We start from the raw sequence: 17076 nt of genomic DNA on the forward strand, positions 1-17076 counted from the left end.
TTAGATTTTCATATTAGTAAGTAAAACTCCCTCTGATTGAGTTAGATGGTATTCATATTGTTGTGTCTGTATTTGGATTTATTTCACCCATTCATATTCAATTCCGTACATGTCGAGCACAGATTGACCAGGCTGTGAGATTGGCTGACGCTCTTTGGATAACTTTTATTTTGGCGTCACCGGAAATCCTCTGCCGTTTCACCCGTGCCACCGCGACAGCCTCTCGTCCCAGAAGCTAGCAGCGCAAAACCGAACAACAGCTGAGTTTGCACGAAGATCCCGCGAATCACCGCAACGTTAAATCCAACTCCAGCACCGGACACGGACACGCGTGACCGTCGAGAGCCAGAGAAGCCACTGCCAGCCGTGGACACCTCGGAAACGGCGCAGGGAAGAAGCAGCAGCGCGTCCAGCAAACCCCGGCAAACAAAGAGGTCCCCATCTTCAACGACAACATTTTTCCTCCATATTCCATAGTTATGAGTCATGTGGCCATCGAGAATGCCCACGGCCTGGAGCAGCAGGTGAGCCGCGTCACTTCCCCGCGTGTTGCAGCGTCAGGCTTTTGGGGTAAAGTGTTAAAAATGGCAGGGATGGATGTTAGCTTGCCGGCTAGCACCCCCATTAAAAAACACCGTTAACCAGATGCTATCGTGCTAGCTGGCCGCGGGTGCGCTTCATTCCGGCACCATGGCGGCCTAAAGTGGCGGGGCCGGGATAAGTAACCAGGATGTAAAGAATATGTGGGTTAGTTTACTTGTTTGCGAGTGTTACGTCAAACATAATTTGACAACATTGACCATTACTGATACACGTGTTTGTTAGCTTAGCATGCGGTTAAGCTATTACAGTTTAATTCGATGCTACATAAAGAGTGACGTCCGTGTGGTCCCGTCGGGCCTCCCGTATGAGCACATGGAACGCACCCCCGAACTATTATCTCCACTGCGTTCGTCGTGCGGCTCGATACAATAATAAAATGGAGGTATGCGGAGATGCAGCTTGCGGGACGGACACGCAAACAATGCGGCGTTTGACACCGCGGCGCACCGGCCGTCTCGCGACACGCAGCGATGCACAGATCGTCTCCGCTGCGTCCCGTTCAAAAAAATATAATCTGCGTCACCAGCGACGGTGGTGCATGTGTGTGTCCGACGCCACCAAAAGTACTTAATGTTCCCAGGTGGTGTTTCAGAGATGAACGTGTAACAGGCAGGATGTCTGCGAGGGAGTGATCTCATTAAAGCGAACAGCCTCTCGCCTCGTTCAGGATGCACACGAATGCATCTGCACTGACGTGGTTTTAATGCAGAAGCTGATTCTTTCTGAGCCAAATGTTGCTCAAGTGTACCCACAGGTTCCCCTCATCAAATGCCCATCAGCCTCTAACTGTATTATAAAGATGGACGACAGGAAATGAAGCCACAATATCCAGGATAGGAGCGCTGCCATCTTGCACCGATGATGTCATCTGGAGATGGGGAGATGGACCAATCCAGTGTCGCCTTCAGCTGTCACACATGACGTCTCACCCTGTTTTATAGAATAACATAATACATTTTTACCTATTTACTTAAAAAAGAGACATTTAGACAAACCTAATTGTGATAAAAAACTACCTGAATTTGGGGATTATTGATCATTGACTAGTTATGGAAGGGGCATCTCCACTTCCTCCTATTAAGAAATGAAAAGGCAACAACCCAGATAGCGCTGCCATCTTGCACAGAATCGAGATCCTGCAACCAATCATGAGTCAGTCTCAGCTGTCAATCATGATGGGTCACCTTGTTTCTATAGCATCAAGTAACTCATTAAAAACCAAACTTACCAGAAAAATGGACGTCTGCTTACATGGAGGAGGTTGGATTTATGACCTATACGGCTGAGATGCTTTGGCTTCAGTCTTGCGGAGCAGTCACATCGTTCATCTTAATTCAGTTTGACTTTGTAGGTCGTAGGTTATGTCCAATCTGCTAACATGTAGGGGGCAGGGTTAACGATCTGCACTGAATCATCAAAATGATTTGGCTTCACTTTTGGGGAGCTGTCATGTTGTCCATCTTTATGTACAGTCTTTGACATGTGCATGTAGGCCGTGAGTGGTTTCCTCTGTGATCTCTTAGGTATTTTACGTGTATTTAAAATGTTTGGGTAAAAAGACCTGAATGGAAACACTTGGATCAGGATGAAGGATAGATGAAGCATTGTCTTTGTTTGTCCTAATTCTTTGTCTCTCTCTCTCAAGCTTGCTGTCCTCGACTTGAGTGCTGCAGATGGACAAATTGGAGGCAATAGCAGTAAGCATGCAAAATGTATTAATATTTTTATTTTAGTTTTTATTTCTTTTTCTCTTATTAGCTCATGTGCACACACACTCAAACCTGAACATCTTTCCACCGCAATCAATTAGCCATGCTAGCAGTACAGGAGCTATTCCTAAAGAACAACTTAGGAAGGACACAACATTTTCTACGGCCACAAATTCGATTCTACAAGTCACTGGTGCTCTTGTGTTTTGCACAAAAAGTACCCTGATAAACATAACCCTTTAAAGACATGGCCCCCAAATGCTTCGAGTAGCCTAAAACTCCACAAGGCACCTTTCAATAACTGTATCTGTCACTGAGGAGAAATCTCAATTGAAGCACTTTCTTCCCATCCAGCAGGAAATGCCTTCGCCGCTGGTCGACAAGGTGTCTACGCCATGGCGCCTCCAGCCAACTGTAAGTTTCTCGCTGGACTTCTACCTCCTCTTCCTCATTTGTTTACTGCAAACATATCTTTAGAAAACTCCCTCCAAAAACCTGATTTATTTGTATTACTACCTCTTTCTCTTTAGAGATAGAAAATAATCGTCATCACTTTGTCATTGTTAAGAACTGAAACAATCTCAGAGTCTCAGTTCCGTGACGTATTCTCTCTGATACCTGGATCATTTACTGTCCCCTCTCCACCTACAGTCGGTTGGGACGGAGGGCGCAACAACTTTGTGAATGGCTACCATGACAACCGCATGGCCGGCAACACATTTAATCGGGGCCCGCCTCGCATGGAGCGGGGAAGAGGCGGCGGAGGCGGTTATCGTGGTAACAGAGGAGGAGCCTTCAACCCCATCATCCCAGCACAGCCAATGGGATTTGGTAGCTTCGAAAACAAAGGTGGGATACAGCATCACAGCACCCAAATTAAAGTTTCTATTACTTATTTGTCAGAGAACATCTTTACCAATTAACATTCCAAACTGCAGTAATGTGATAAATGTCTTTTGTTGGTCATCATATTGGAGTTATATTGTGTAGATATGAAGGGACAGGCGGGGGGGGACAAAATCAGAACAACAGGAGAAATGAACTTTTGAACACTTCAAATCAAAGTAGTTTCATTTCATTAACAACACTGAATGTATGAACTCTGTCCTCATCCACTGTTATGTTCATTCATTCCTTCATCTTTCAGATGCAGGCGGCTGGAACACGGCTAAGGACGCCTATAGCAATTTTGGTAACAACCGAGGGAAGTCTGCATTCTTCAATGACAGGGGCAACGCTAACAGAGGGAGGTAAGGACGTGAGGCATGCAGTCAGTCAAACGACTTCTTTGTTCCTTTTTTTTTTTTTTTACTTTGTCACTGTCCTGAAACAACTTATAACGTTACGACGCCACAGAAACACCCATGTTTTAATGTTAAATGCATTTCAGTTAGAATTTGGAAAACGGCATCGCAGCATCATACATCAGCATCTTGTATCACGCTTGTGTTACCCTCAGGTTCGACCATGGTGGATTTGGTGGTGGTGGAGGAGGCGGAGGAGGAAACAGCCGCTGGGTGGAGGAGCCCCTGAATGAAGGTGATTGGTCCAAACCAACACCACGTAACGAACGCCTTGAAAAGTGAGTGGGATTTTGTGTGGTCCATACAGGGATTATTGAGCATTTTAATAAACTTCAGTCAGGTTAATGGATGAACTGGAATATTCACTACATAAATATGTGTTGTACAAAGAATAGAAATTTGCACTTGTGTGTCATTTTTTTTTTTGGTATCGTGTTCATTGTCAAACAAACCTGAGATACAATTATTCATAGTTTCTTTGATCCGGATTAGTCATGAACAACACTTGAATTGAATAGTTTTTTTTTATGACATGGATATTGTGACTTTAAGCAGTGTCATTAATGTAGGAATAATATCAGTCATCGTTAAAACTGTTTCTTTAAGGCTTCTGAAATCAATGCAATGTTTTCCTAAGCTTACAAAATATTAGAAACCTAAATATTAGGTATTAAGCTTGAAACTACATCTGATTACTTTCGGAATGCTGGACTAACTTGCTCTGCCTCTTTTCTTCTTTTGCTCCTCTGCAGTGAGCTGTTCGCGGCCAGTAACACAGGCATTAACTTTGAGAAATATGATGACATTCCCGTTGAGGCCACAGGGCAGAACTGCCCCCACCACATTGATAGCGTGAGTTTCTGTTGTTAAATTAATCTATGAGAAATCTAACTATTATACATCAGCATCATAATTACATGAACGTGATGATTGTGTTTGTGCTATGTAGTTCCAAGATGTGGACATGGGTGAGATTATCATGAACAACATCGCTCTGAGTCGCTACACCAGACCGACTCCTGTCCAGAAATACGCCATTCCAATCGTCAAGTCAAAGAGAGATCTCATGGCATGCGCACAGACAGGTAGGACATGCTGTACATGGAGGGCATCACATCTTGAATATATTGATGTTAGATTCTTGAGATGATGCTGTTTGGTTTTGTGCAGGTTCTGGAAAGACTGCAGCATTTCTGCTGCCAATTCTCAGCCAGATCTACAACGAGGGACCAGGAGAAGCTACTAATGCAGCTAAAACCTCCGGACAGGTAAAAGAAATGTGTTCACTGTGCAGCTCAGTTTAATTGTACTTGATTGGGGCTGTGTGACTGACAGTGGCCGGACACATACACATTCAGAGCACACATTGGAGTTAGGCGTGATGTTTGGGCCTTTCTGGGGACTTCTGATCTAATCTTTTGTTTTGTGGTGTTTTATCCTTGTTATGCAGGAGAATGGGAAGTACGGACGTCGTAAGCAGTACCCAATGGCTCTGATACTGGCTCCAACCAGAGAGCTGGCTTTGCAGATATATGATGAATCCAGGAAGGTACACAACATGCACATGCACACACATTAACCCTCCCTGCTTTCAATTATTTATTTATTATTAATCTTTGTCCTCTTTGTTCTATTTATAGTTTTCCTACAGGTCCAGAGTGCGTCCTTGTGTTGTGTATGGAGGAGCAGACATTGGCCAGCAGATCAGAGACCTGGAGAGAGGCTGCCACCTACTGGTGGCTACACCAGGAAGACTGGTAGACATGATGGAGAGGGGCAAGATTGGACTGGACTACTGCAAGTAAGACATGGACAAGAGAAGGCAGCGATTAATAAAATTGGTTATTCTCTCAGTTTAATTTGATTATTTTGAATAAGATGTGTTTGATTCAATTGCATTTTATAAAACCAGTTTTAGCTATATTTTGAAGGCTTCATCCTCTGTCTCCTTCACGTCAGCTACTTGGTCCTGGATGAGGCAGATCGCATGTTGGACATGGGATTCGAACCGCAGATCAGGCGCATTGTGGAGCAGGACACCATGCCACACAAAGGCCTGCGACAAACCATGATGTTCAGTGCTACTTTTCCTAAAGAGATCCAGGTGTGTTTGCAGTAAACTCCTCTTCCTCAGTTCCTACGATTAGTCCCAATGGCTCCACAGTTATAAAAATAACCGCACTGAAATCTTTTAATGAACATGTGGTCTGCTCCTCCTGCAGATCCTGGCCAGGGATTTCCTAGAGGAGTACATCTTCCTGGCAGTGGGCAGAGTGGGTTCCACCTCAGAGAACATCACTCAGAAAGTGGTGTGGGTGGAAGAGAGCGATAAGAGGTCTTTCCTCCTGGACCTGCTCAGTGCTACAGGTGAGACAGTCACACATTGAGAACTTGTGACCTAACCTGTTGCGCTACTGCAAACACACACATATACAGTGTAGCTTTAATTCCCCTATCCTTTTACCATTGATGTACTGTCGTCCTTACATATCAGAGTCTACATTACTATGTCTCAACATCCCATGATTGACAACCGTTCACATAGTTATGTTTGGGGTTTGTTCTGTGAAAATAGACACATTTCAAACTAGTACCATCAATATGAGTTAAGAACACACTGACCAGATCAAATTGGTTTACCCCTTTTTCATTTGCCTCGTGCAAGAAACATCAAGCAGAGCTTTTAGATGTGATTTCATTCAATTATATTTTTCTTGGTCTGAGGAGGGCAGAAGAAATATTATTCATACTCCAAAGACATCAGCAACTATTCTCCTTTTTTTTTTTTAAAGTAACCCGTCTAGATATAAGTAGTAAAAGCGTTTATGTGATCCGGGCAAATATTTGGTCCTTGAGCAACATTAAACACACAGTTGGTTTTCTGCTGGTGATTTGAGTGCAGTTTACATGTTTGGTGGTTTGGTGTGGTTTTATCCCAAGTCATCCCGAGCGAGGTACAGGACAATACTGGAGACAACATAGAGAAACCTGGTAAGATTCTTAATCAATGAACCTGTATCTTGTCATTCCATAGTTTAAAGTAATATTGCTTGCCTTTTTATTATTCTTTTTTGTGGGTGAAGAATCCTGTGTTTCGTGTTTTTTTTGTTTTGTTTTTTTTAGTTTTGTTCTGTGAATCATTTCATGGGTCAGGTTTGCTCAGCTTAAACCAAACATGCCTGTTGTGTGGTTGTTTTTTCTTTTTGGGCATCTCTTTCTGGTGTCCTTGTGTCAGAACCAAATCCTTGATGGAGAGAGTGTGGTCATGTGGTGTCAACAGCTAACAAGTGGATAAATGTGGCCAACTTTAACATCAGGTGGTAATGACATTGGAGCAGGAGGATTTGACCAAACCCTCTCCATCAGGGGCTCTCGTCGCAGTGCTGCTGATGCTGTTAGCTAGTTATTCTTGTTTTTCTTAGTCACGCTGCACCTACCCCCCCCCCCCCCTCACTGCCTGTTGCACAGATGAACATTATTGTATTTTGAAAAGAACTGTGACTACATAATGTGCATGTTATCAATATTTAAATGTCACATCCTGGAATTTAACTACCTGAAAGAGGACTCTCGCGTACATGTTAACGCTTGATGGAAGGCAAGCAAACGCTTTGTGCTGGTGCAATCATGTCTACAATAATCAGATCCCTTCTCTGTTTTCGTGCTAACTTGCCGTGCTAACCTGTCCATGGAATGCCAAACAGAAGCACATGGGAATATAAAATCCACAACTAAATGAATACAAACAAGGTTCACCACCTCTCTCGCTTGAGCCTGGGGATTAATTTATACGCCATTGGCTGCTGCTTATTTTCTACCTCGTGCAAGCAAAGTAAAGTGACAGATCCAAAATGCAGTTTAGGAACATGTGACGTCACCACATTCAAACTGAGTGAGCAGCGTTTGCGTTGAAGCCTCCAACATGTACGTGTGCGTGCTGTATTATTGGTAGATATATGACGTGCCAGAGTCTGCTCAGAAACGGATTTGAAACATTTAAAGATTTTTATTCTGATTAAGCATGTTTCGTACTTCCAACTCCTTTCCTCTTCTTTTTTTTTTAAACAACTGATAAAGTTGGTGAAAGGCTTCTAGAGTGTCTCAATTTTTTCGAGGTATTATCACATTCAAGTTTAAGACCTGGGATTTCTGTGAGCAATATATGAAATTTGAGTCTGATGCTTATTTTTTGCCGTGTCATCAGCAGACTAAGGATTGACAGTTCATCTAAGCTGCTTTGAGAAATGCACTGAACTCCACAGTACCTCTATATTTTCTCCAGAGGAGGTGCATGTGTAAAGGCAATGTCTCAGTGAGACACTCCACAGTTTGTGGACTTCTCTGCCTGGCCTTCTAGTATAATGTCCAGAGAAGTTGATGTGTGAACACAGCAGGGGGTCCCCCGCTGATTCTTCTGGTGCAGAAGAAAAAACATACAAGCCCGCTGGCTTTCATTCATAAAATGTAATTGTTTCATTCGAGCTTTAAACGTAGAAGCTACTTCATTCTCAGCCACTTATAATCTTCTGTTTGTGTTGGTGCGACCACCAGGATCAGCCACTCGCCCTCAATGATTAACTTCTTGTGTCTTTTTCTCTCGGTTGATCAGGCAAGGACTCATTGACTCTGGTTTTTGTGGAGACCAAGAAAGGCGCCGATGCCTTGGAGGACTTCCTTTATCGGGAGGGCTACGCCTGCACCAGCATCCATGGTGACCGCTCCCAGAGGGACCGAGAAGAGGCCCTGAGCCAGTTCCGATCAGGAAAATGCCCCATTCTGGTTGCCACAGCGGTCAGTAAGAAATGATTTATATTAAAATAAGTAATCAGGTATTTACTTAACGCATAATAGACATTGTGTTTCCCAGTGGGAATGAGAAAAGTCTTTGCTGAATAAGAAGACAACAGTTAGCTGGAATGTCAACTCAGTTTTGATATTGATGGAAAATGTTGTCTTGTGTGCTCAGGTGGCAGCTCGGGGTCTGGACATCTCCAACGTGAAGCACGTTATTAACTTTGATCTGCCCAGCGACATAGAGGAGTATGTCCACCGCATCGGGCGTACAGGAAGAGTCGGAAACCTGGGTAAGACTCCACTCTAGTGTGTTGTGTGTGGAAATACAACAGGACGAGTGTTGCATGACCTCACACATCGCTGCGTTTTACATGAATGTTTTTTTCCTGTAGGATTGGCCACATCGTTCTTCAATGATAAGAACGGGAACATCACTAAAGACCTGCTGGACATCCTTGTAGAGGCCAAACAGGAAGTTCCCTCTTGGCTTGAGAGCCTGGCCTATGAGCACCAGCATAAGAGCACCAACAGAGGACGTTCCAAGAGGTAAACATACTCTAAATCTTGGTTGTAATGTTAAAGTTTAAGTAATTTCTCATTGTAGGGGCTGTTTTATTACTGCATATTTGATATAAATGACATAATTGATTTTCACCACCAGGTTTGCTGGAGGGTTTGGAGCACGTGATTATCGTCAGACAGCCGCTGGAGCTAACGCCGGAGGGTTCGGAGCACGCGGAGGACGCAACCAGCCAGGACATGGAGCAGCCCGAGGCTTTGGAGGAGGTGAGGATCGGTCCATTAAGTCGAATCTGGTGTTTTCAATTATCTCCTACTCAATATAGACCTAAGGCACAGACTACAAACACACTCCTTAACCTAAGCATGTTCTCTGAAATCCTGACTCATTTATTTTGTTAACTTTGAGTTCCCTCCTGTGTCTTTTCTCAGCTGGATTTGGAAACTTCTACGCCAGTGACGGCTACGGCGCCAACTACTCGCACCCTCAAGTTGACTGGTGGGGCAACTAGGTTCCTCCTCTTTCCTCCATCCCTTCTCCTTCACTCATTCTTCTTTCTTCTTTTCACCCATCATCCTCCCTCATTTCCCCCACTGTCGTCTGCACTCCGTCTGTCTACATCCCTTCCATAAACCCCAAGAATCCATGTGCATGTTATTGGACTATTTATACTCGTTTATATAGCCCCCCTTCCATCTCTATGCGCTTAAATCTTTTAATTCCTCTTCTATCCATCTCCACCTTCGTCGTTACAGTTTTCGGTTTGATTTTTTGATTTCTTAGTTCCCGATGACTCTCGCCTATTACAATTGGTCACAGTTAAAAAGGATTCTTCAATTTTTAGCGGGTTATTTTTTTTTTAAACACTAGCCACAGGTTTACTTCAAGCTAGCAGCATCCTTTGTTTTCAGCGAGGACATTTTAAAGTATTTTTCCCTCTGTGACACGTCTGAAGAGAAATAACCAGTTCTAAAGTTTTACATGTTCTTTTATATGATACACACAAGATTGACAGCGTGTGGACTTCTCCATAACAGTTGCAGAAGACGGAGGGATATTCATTTATTTCAGTTAAAGATTTTAGTTTTGGCTTTATTATTTTTGTCTATATTCACCCAAAGCCAGCTCCCTGTGTCCCTCCACACGCCATCTTTGTATGTAACGCATGGCCATGTTGTAAATCACCGGCCAGGAACTTTTCTAAAACATGCGCGGAGAAAGGTGAGGCTGAGGTGTACTTCACTTACATCACAGATTCTTAAAAAGGGGTAACGAAACCGCAAAAAGTTGTTTTTTGTCACCTTTTTAAAACAATCGTTTCAAGAGAATAATGAGACTGAGGAGACGAGGAGCTGGGACGCTTCCGGTGGTTGTTAATATCACAATGACAAATAGCATTTCTTTGTTTGAAGCAAAACATAATGGAGAATCATTTGTTTCTGTACTGTGCCTTTCAGCAGTTGAACTTTTGTCCCTTGTTTCCATTGTTTTTATTGCCATTATGCGTTCAGGGCCACAAGTATCGGCCAACTGTGACTGAAAAGAAAAAGTGTATTCAATGTCATGTATGGGTTCAGTCATGTTTTCTTTATTTCTATTTGGAAGGAAACAAACTAGGCTTGAACTAAATCAAACCTTGGCAAAAAAAAAAACTAAATAAAAACTGTGGTGAGGAACCTCAACACTGTTCCTTATCTGTCTATTGAAGTTCAAATTCATCTGGAGGTCTCTGATGAGCTGATTCCCAACTGCGTATCACCACTGCTGCCACATCTGTATTTTTTCAACACCCTCTTCCAGAGCCTAGAAATTGGATTCAACAAAACATTGCATTTGGCTTTAAATAGAGACAACAGCAGTGGTTTTATGCCTTTGGGAAACAAAGTCTGACTCATTGACCTGTATGTCACATCTATAGCTCTGGTTTGAGCTCGAGTTTGAGTTTCTCAAAACCATGTGGTCACTAATTGTTGGGTCACTTAATGCTCAACAGGGAGTCACTGAGAGAGAGTTTGGTTCTGCTCTGCAGCAGCAGATGCGTCGTTTTGCATCTTGTAGTCTTTACCTTCAAATATGTGGTTCTAAAAAAATGTTATATTAGATTAGACCTGTTAGGGTTAGTAGTTCAAGTTCAACAGTAACAAATCTTCATCAGTGACTCTGGATGGTCAGATGACTCTTAGTGCCACCGTGCTCTTGGGAAACTGGCTCTGCTTCCACCACAAACATTGAAAAACCCTTGTTTGCCAAAAAGCTTCTTTCAAGGGGAAACACAACTTTTAAAAAACGGCTATAATAGTTAAAAAATATTCTTGCTCACTCTATCCTGGAGAGTTACATGAAGAGTCTTCTCTAAAATAAGTAATTCCAGTTTATTTGTTAGGTCTTACAGATCCGTTGAGGTCGGGTATAAAAGTAGAGAATCTGTAGCTTAATCTGTTTCACAGCAGGGAGATGCTGGGGCTTCTGGGAGATATAACCACACGTCTGTAGCACATTTTAGTCATTGTGTCGTCATGTCTTACTGTGCTGTGTTCCACCCATGTCCTATCAGCCTTAGATTGCAGGTGATTCCCTTATTATTCATTGAGTTTTTCGAATTAAGTCAAATCATTCACGGCAATGTTTTCAAGAAATCAGCCGACAAAGCAGCCCCCAGATTTCCGACGCACATCAGAGTCAAATCATGTTCTTCGTAACCAACCGCTGCACCCGTCACTTTCTATGTCGGCTGAACACCAGCAGCAGGTTGGCATTAGCCGCCGCTGAGATCCTTCCAGCTACTGGACGTGACTGCTGCTTCCTTCCTGTGCGTCTAGGTTATTGTGAAATGATGCAACACTGCTGGTGGGTGCAGCATTTCAACAGATCTCTAAATCACCCAGCTATTGTCCAAGGATGAATAATCAGAACATTTTGGGAGCTTCTGGTGTAGACGGTGGATATCCGGGCCAAGACTCAGACTTCCGTTCACTCTACACTGTTGACAGTCCAATTAGTTTATTTGTATCATACAAAGTGAGATGTGTAATGTCTAGACAAAATGTTGGCCTAATCTCTAGTAACAGCTGAGTGCAAATACATTAAAAAAACTTTGACCAGCGCTGTCCCACCTTATTCCAAAGAATCCTTGCGTCTGCATAGCACAGTAAGATATAGGACAGATAAAGTGTGCTAATGGACAAGTGGCATAAAAGAACTGAAGATTTAAGAACCTTGATATAATTAATGCTTGATCCCTGGTTAGCCCCACTTTGCTCTGCCGTGGAACCAGGCTACAAGTAGCAGTTGACCTGCACCCATGATGTCCGTGTTGGGTCCCAGTTTGAACATATAAGAGAACCTCCACTGTCATTTGAATGATTCAGTGGTAGAAGCCCAATCCCCCACTGTGTCTTATCAGCAGCAGAATATGCCAAAATGCACTGTTGCTACCTGGTGGGGAAATTTATTATTTCTTATCAGGGTATTAATTTGTTTTGTTTACATCGATAATTTTTAGTGAAATAAAGAAAATCTAGGTTGTGTGTATATAGTTAGGCTCTTTAAAATAGAATGAGAAGAATCTCCACTGAAAAAGAATGTGAAGCAACACTTGATGTGTAGAAGATTATCTTTGATCACTCGACATTGGACCACGCAGTGTCTGTCAAACTGAGCTCAGTGGGCAATTTGAAGCGGCTCAGCAGATTTATTCTTTACAGTTTTGTACACACACGATCAGATTCCCTCAAATTGCCCACTGGCTTTGACACAGGACAAGGCTGGACCAAGGCAACAAAACATGCAAGTGTTGTTTTTTGGTCAAGGAGTTAAAAATGCCAAACCAATGATTACAATTCTACAGCAGGCTTTAGTTATTATTTTTTTCCCGTCTATTTTTTATTTTATTTTTTACACTTCTTGTCGTGCTCGGGTCGGTCGTTGAATCCGTGTCCCTCGAGTACAAGTTGATTAGGAGGTTCAGCGAAGTAGTTGGCGCGATTCGAGAGGAGTTTGAGGCTGAGTTGATGCCAGAGGACTGAGCAGACAGCGGATCACATGCTAAATCTTTTTTGTGTCGATTTTCCACAAAAGCTTCTCTTTGTGGCCGGAGAGTCAGTCGTAGCAGGCGAGGGAAGACGCAGCACACGCGACCACGTTTCTTTCAGTTGCTGTTTTAAATGTTACTGTAGCGCATCGTTCTCTCTGTTCTAATATCGGCTGAACTACAATGAAGCACTGGTTAAATCGGTGTTGACCGGAACTGTGTCGAGGTGTCCCAAAAAAATGATTTCAGCTCATGATAAACGATTCAACACACTTCTCCTGCAGCAATGGTGGATAGTCTCCGTCTTTAGATTTCTTAGAGCAACTGTTAAATGAAGGAAGAAGAATAAGAATCGGCAGCAGTGGGATAGAAATTAGTGACTGGACAATATGTTGAAGATAGTATTGCAGATGACAATCACTAATGAAGGATTTATTTAGTTTAGAATTCACTTAACACGTGGACAGATTTCTTTTTTAAGTTGCACTTTTTCTTGGACACCGGGAAACGTAGAGACTGAAACTCCTTACACAGTTGATGATACACAATCTTTATTGTGTTACGTTTCCCATAAGCGTCTTGAAATCCCCTCATTGTTGATGTTTTTGAGCTTTTTTTTTTTTTTGGAGGAGGGACATTTTGACGCTTTCAGACACTGGTTTCATATCAGTGTTTTTAAATATTGGCTGAATATGACGAGTTTGGCAGTGACAAACTGACACCGTTACACAGTCCCTGTTTCGAGGGGGAAATTGTCAGCATTGTGACTTGAAACCGTGGCTCTTTATGCAGCTGGTGCAGTTCAATAAAAAGTCCACGTATGTTTAAAATACCTTCAAGAAGGAAATGGTGTCAGTTAAAAGGTTGAGAAAGAATATGGTTCCGTGTTGACATTGCCGTGCCTTCTAACAGCCACTAGGGGGCAGATAGACTAACTGTAGAATAATGGTGTGATTACAGGCTGCAGGGGAGTGACTGGGCATTTCACATAAGGTGATTCCGATGCTAGGACTTTATGATTTAAGGCAGGGTCTGAGCATGTTGTTGACTGCTGGTAGTGTAGATAGGAATTTTGAACTTTTGCGATTTACAGCAGGGAATTGTTGGAACTTGAGTTTACCTCACTCTTCATCTTGTGTACAGAGCAAATCTCGTCAGCTCGTAGTGTTTCGGAGCACGCACATAAATATGCAATGTATCCAGGTCTCTTTTTTTTTTCTAGGAAGACAGACTATAATCGATCAGCTGTAGTTACTTTTGAACTGTGTTGGAATAACACTTAAACTACCACTGTGCCCCAAACCCCACCACCCATTTGGTCAAAACACCCCTCCCCACCCCTGCAAGGCTCTGGGCCTCTACAGGAAGTGCAATAGAGATCCAGCTACAGACTCCCCAGGATGTCACTCAGCACAAGTGCTGAGCATTCGCGGGGTTAATCACAATTAAAACATGACATTATACATTTTCCAGTTGTTGTGCAAATCAATGTTTCCAACAGATTTAGAAAACTTTCAGAAAGATGAGTAAAGGCCAAGAGAAATATAATTTAGTTGCTGTGTTGTGTTCCATTTTGGATTCCTCTCACTTCTGTTGTTTGCTTTTTAGCCACAGAAGTAGCAGAGCTCAGTGGATGGAGGTTAGTTCATCCATCACTGTTTCCCAGACAGATTTGTCTCTGTTTTTGCTAATGAATCCTAACGATCCCTGTATCAGTTTTGTTAATTCAAGGCAAGAAGTGCTCAGATTTTTCCCTCTGAAAGAAAACGTAGTATTTTTTAAACTCAGCACTTTATTTTATGGTTTTTGAATATTTTTCAAAGACTTTTTTTGATGCCTTAAATTCAAAGCTGATACTCAGCCCTAATGGAGCCGATCGGGAAGTTGGTTACACTTGTAAACAGCATTATCACGGCAACAGATACACCGACACTGTCACCATGGCACGATGCGTCGCTGCTGTAACTTCACTTGCCAGCAGGAGTATTTTGATGGTCAGTGACCAATTACTGGTGCTATGTCCCATTGCTGCGGCCTGCAGGCCCCTCTGTTGTAGAATATCTTCAAACCCCGATAGGTTTTACAAAATATACTTTAGTTTGTTACTTTAGTCCTCTGTAGCACACGTCCTTCAAAACCTCGAGGGGTATGTATGCGTGAGTGAGTGTGAAATAGAAGGAGAGGTTTCTCAACAATACAGTGTGTATGTGTGTGTGCATGAGTGTCGTATGGAAAGGTTCTTCCACATATGAAACAGTTCTTTTGTTTTTTTTTCGGGACCAGGTGGAGTTCTAGTTAACAGCAACCGTGGGATTCAGCTGTTCGCGCGCAGTTCTCGAGTCTACTTTCGCTGCTAGTTTGTGTAATTTATCAAGCATTTCTGAGAAATATTTATTTTTATAAGCCTAATACAAAAGTTGATATTTTACAAAGTGACTTGACCAAAAGACAGTAAACAAAAACACTGGCACTTGAATGTTGAATGTCATTGGTATGAGTGAAATTTCTATTTTTCTGGGGTAGTGTGAGCTTTTTAATGTTAAAGATGCAACGTGCAGGGATTTCTCTTTGGATATGTCACTGTTACAAGCTTTCTTATACAAATCTAGGTCCAAAAGCAACAATACTGTCACTGGTGCCAAAAGGCTGAACATCCCAATACAAGAGTTTCTCTAATACAGGCCGAAACAAAGGTTTTTACACCATGTGCACATCTTTCTTTATTTTAATTATATTTTACAGCCGAGCAGAATTTAAAACCACATTTAAGTTCACAAGATTTAAACCAAATTTGATTTGAGAAAATGCGTTGGTAAACTCTCTCTTCTTTCTCCTGTACAATACGTGAAGATGTGCACGTGGTGTCGCATGAGCTGAAGCACTGGCCCTTATTGTGACAGTGATGTATCAAGAGAAACGTCCTACACCAGTTACCTTTAAAGTCACATTGGACTCAGTATCAGATCCATAAAACTTGTTTGTGCGACAGGTTCCATTGCCAATAATGATAATCATCCATAAACAGCCATTTTTTAATTGGCAAACAAAATTTGAGACAATACCACCATGTATGCCAAGGTTTGGATAAAAAATAAAATAAATCATTACGATCAAAGACCATTTTGTAGAAAAAAAGAAGTAATTTAAAAAAAACATTCAGTACAAAAAACAAGTGTCCAGATTCTCTCCAAGTCGGTTGTTTTTTTTCTTTTCATTTGAGTCTTTACACTTTTCCTTCCCGTTAAAAAAACCCTTTGTGGTGAATGTCTGGCAAGTGGCGACCTTCAAAGTCTTCATAACACAGAATTAACTGTGGTTCTATTGCTATGTTGTTGTGATTTGCATATTTTCAGGCGTCAGTGTGTGAACTCTGTCTCTGGGGAGATTCTGGCCAGTCAGAAATGAGGATCCACTCTGCGGTCCTTTTTCTTTTGCAACATGCGGCTGATCTGTCGTGCATGAGAATCTCCACGTAGCTTGTATTTCTACTGAAGGTCCACTTAGCAGAGACACTCTGTAGTCTCTATGACTGCAGCAACACTGGACCAGAATTCATTGCAGCCAAAGTGAAGCTGTGATCACGGAAACATCAACCGCTGGTGAATAATCACATTTTATAGCGTTTTCTGTGCAAACACACACACACTCTGATATTTGCACGAGGAAGGTTATGGCTCCTCTGCCGTTATGGCAAACGGCACTCCTGGAAACCCGGTACACACGAACACTCTGCGGCTTTATTTCATTTTCAGTTGGATTATCTTTAGAAAGTGATCCAATGTTGAATAAAGGAAAGTGTGTAGACTTATTTAGGAATGGTTTCCGCTTAGACACTGAAATGAAATGAAGCCCGGTGTTGTGTCCATTACTGACTGGCCAGAAGCCCCCTCCCCGGCGTGAACACGCAGCAGCACCGGCCTGGTAGTTAGCATTTGCTTTATGTATTAGTTTTAGCAGTTGTGCACGAAGAGGAGCACTGCACGAAGAGAAGAAAACTGTGCATCTGTTCTGATTTTACCACAAATAAAGGTTTGGATTTGCAAATGTTACTGGTGTTGTGATGTTTCTTCTTCCTGTGTGTGTTTTGTAGATGTTTTAGAATAACTTGGACAGACG

The 17076-nt window shown here is 42.4% G+C and overlaps 1 protein-coding gene across 4 annotated transcripts; it reads left to right on the forward strand.

Moving 5' to 3' along the window:
• Positions 1-194: 194 nt before the first annotated feature.
• Positions 195-17009, forward strand: LOC133933636 (ATP-dependent RNA helicase DDX3X-like). Of its 4 annotated transcripts, none has more exons than XM_062380782.1 (19): positions 195-524; positions 2249-2315; positions 2667-2726; positions 2964-3161; positions 3460-3562; positions 3772-3894; positions 4369-4468; positions 4566-4701; positions 4787-4884; positions 5067-5165; positions 5257-5417; positions 5576-5720; positions 5839-5983; positions 6557-6607; positions 8226-8407; positions 8583-8700; positions 8803-8956; positions 9072-9196; positions 9362-17009. In XM_062380782.1, the coding sequence occupies exons 1-19, from the start codon at positions 480-482 to the stop codon at positions 9439-9441; spliced, it is 2190 nt and encodes a 729-aa protein (XP_062236766.1). In that variant the 5' UTR covers positions 195-479; the 3' UTR covers positions 9442-17009. The 4 variants fall into 4 exon arrangements, with proteins under 4 accessions (XP_062236766.1, XP_062236767.1, XP_062236768.1 ...); XM_062380783.1 differs by having other exon boundaries at positions 2249-2300; XM_062380784.1 differs by having other exon boundaries at positions 2249-2300; positions 2670-2726.
• Positions 17010-17076: the final 67 nt, after the last annotated feature.

Source organism: Platichthys flesus, chromosome 22, assembly GCF_949316205.1.
Source record: "Platichthys flesus chromosome 22, fPlaFle2.1, whole genome shotgun sequence".
NCBI lineage: Eukaryota > Metazoa > Chordata > Actinopteri > Pleuronectiformes > Pleuronectidae > Platichthys > Platichthys flesus.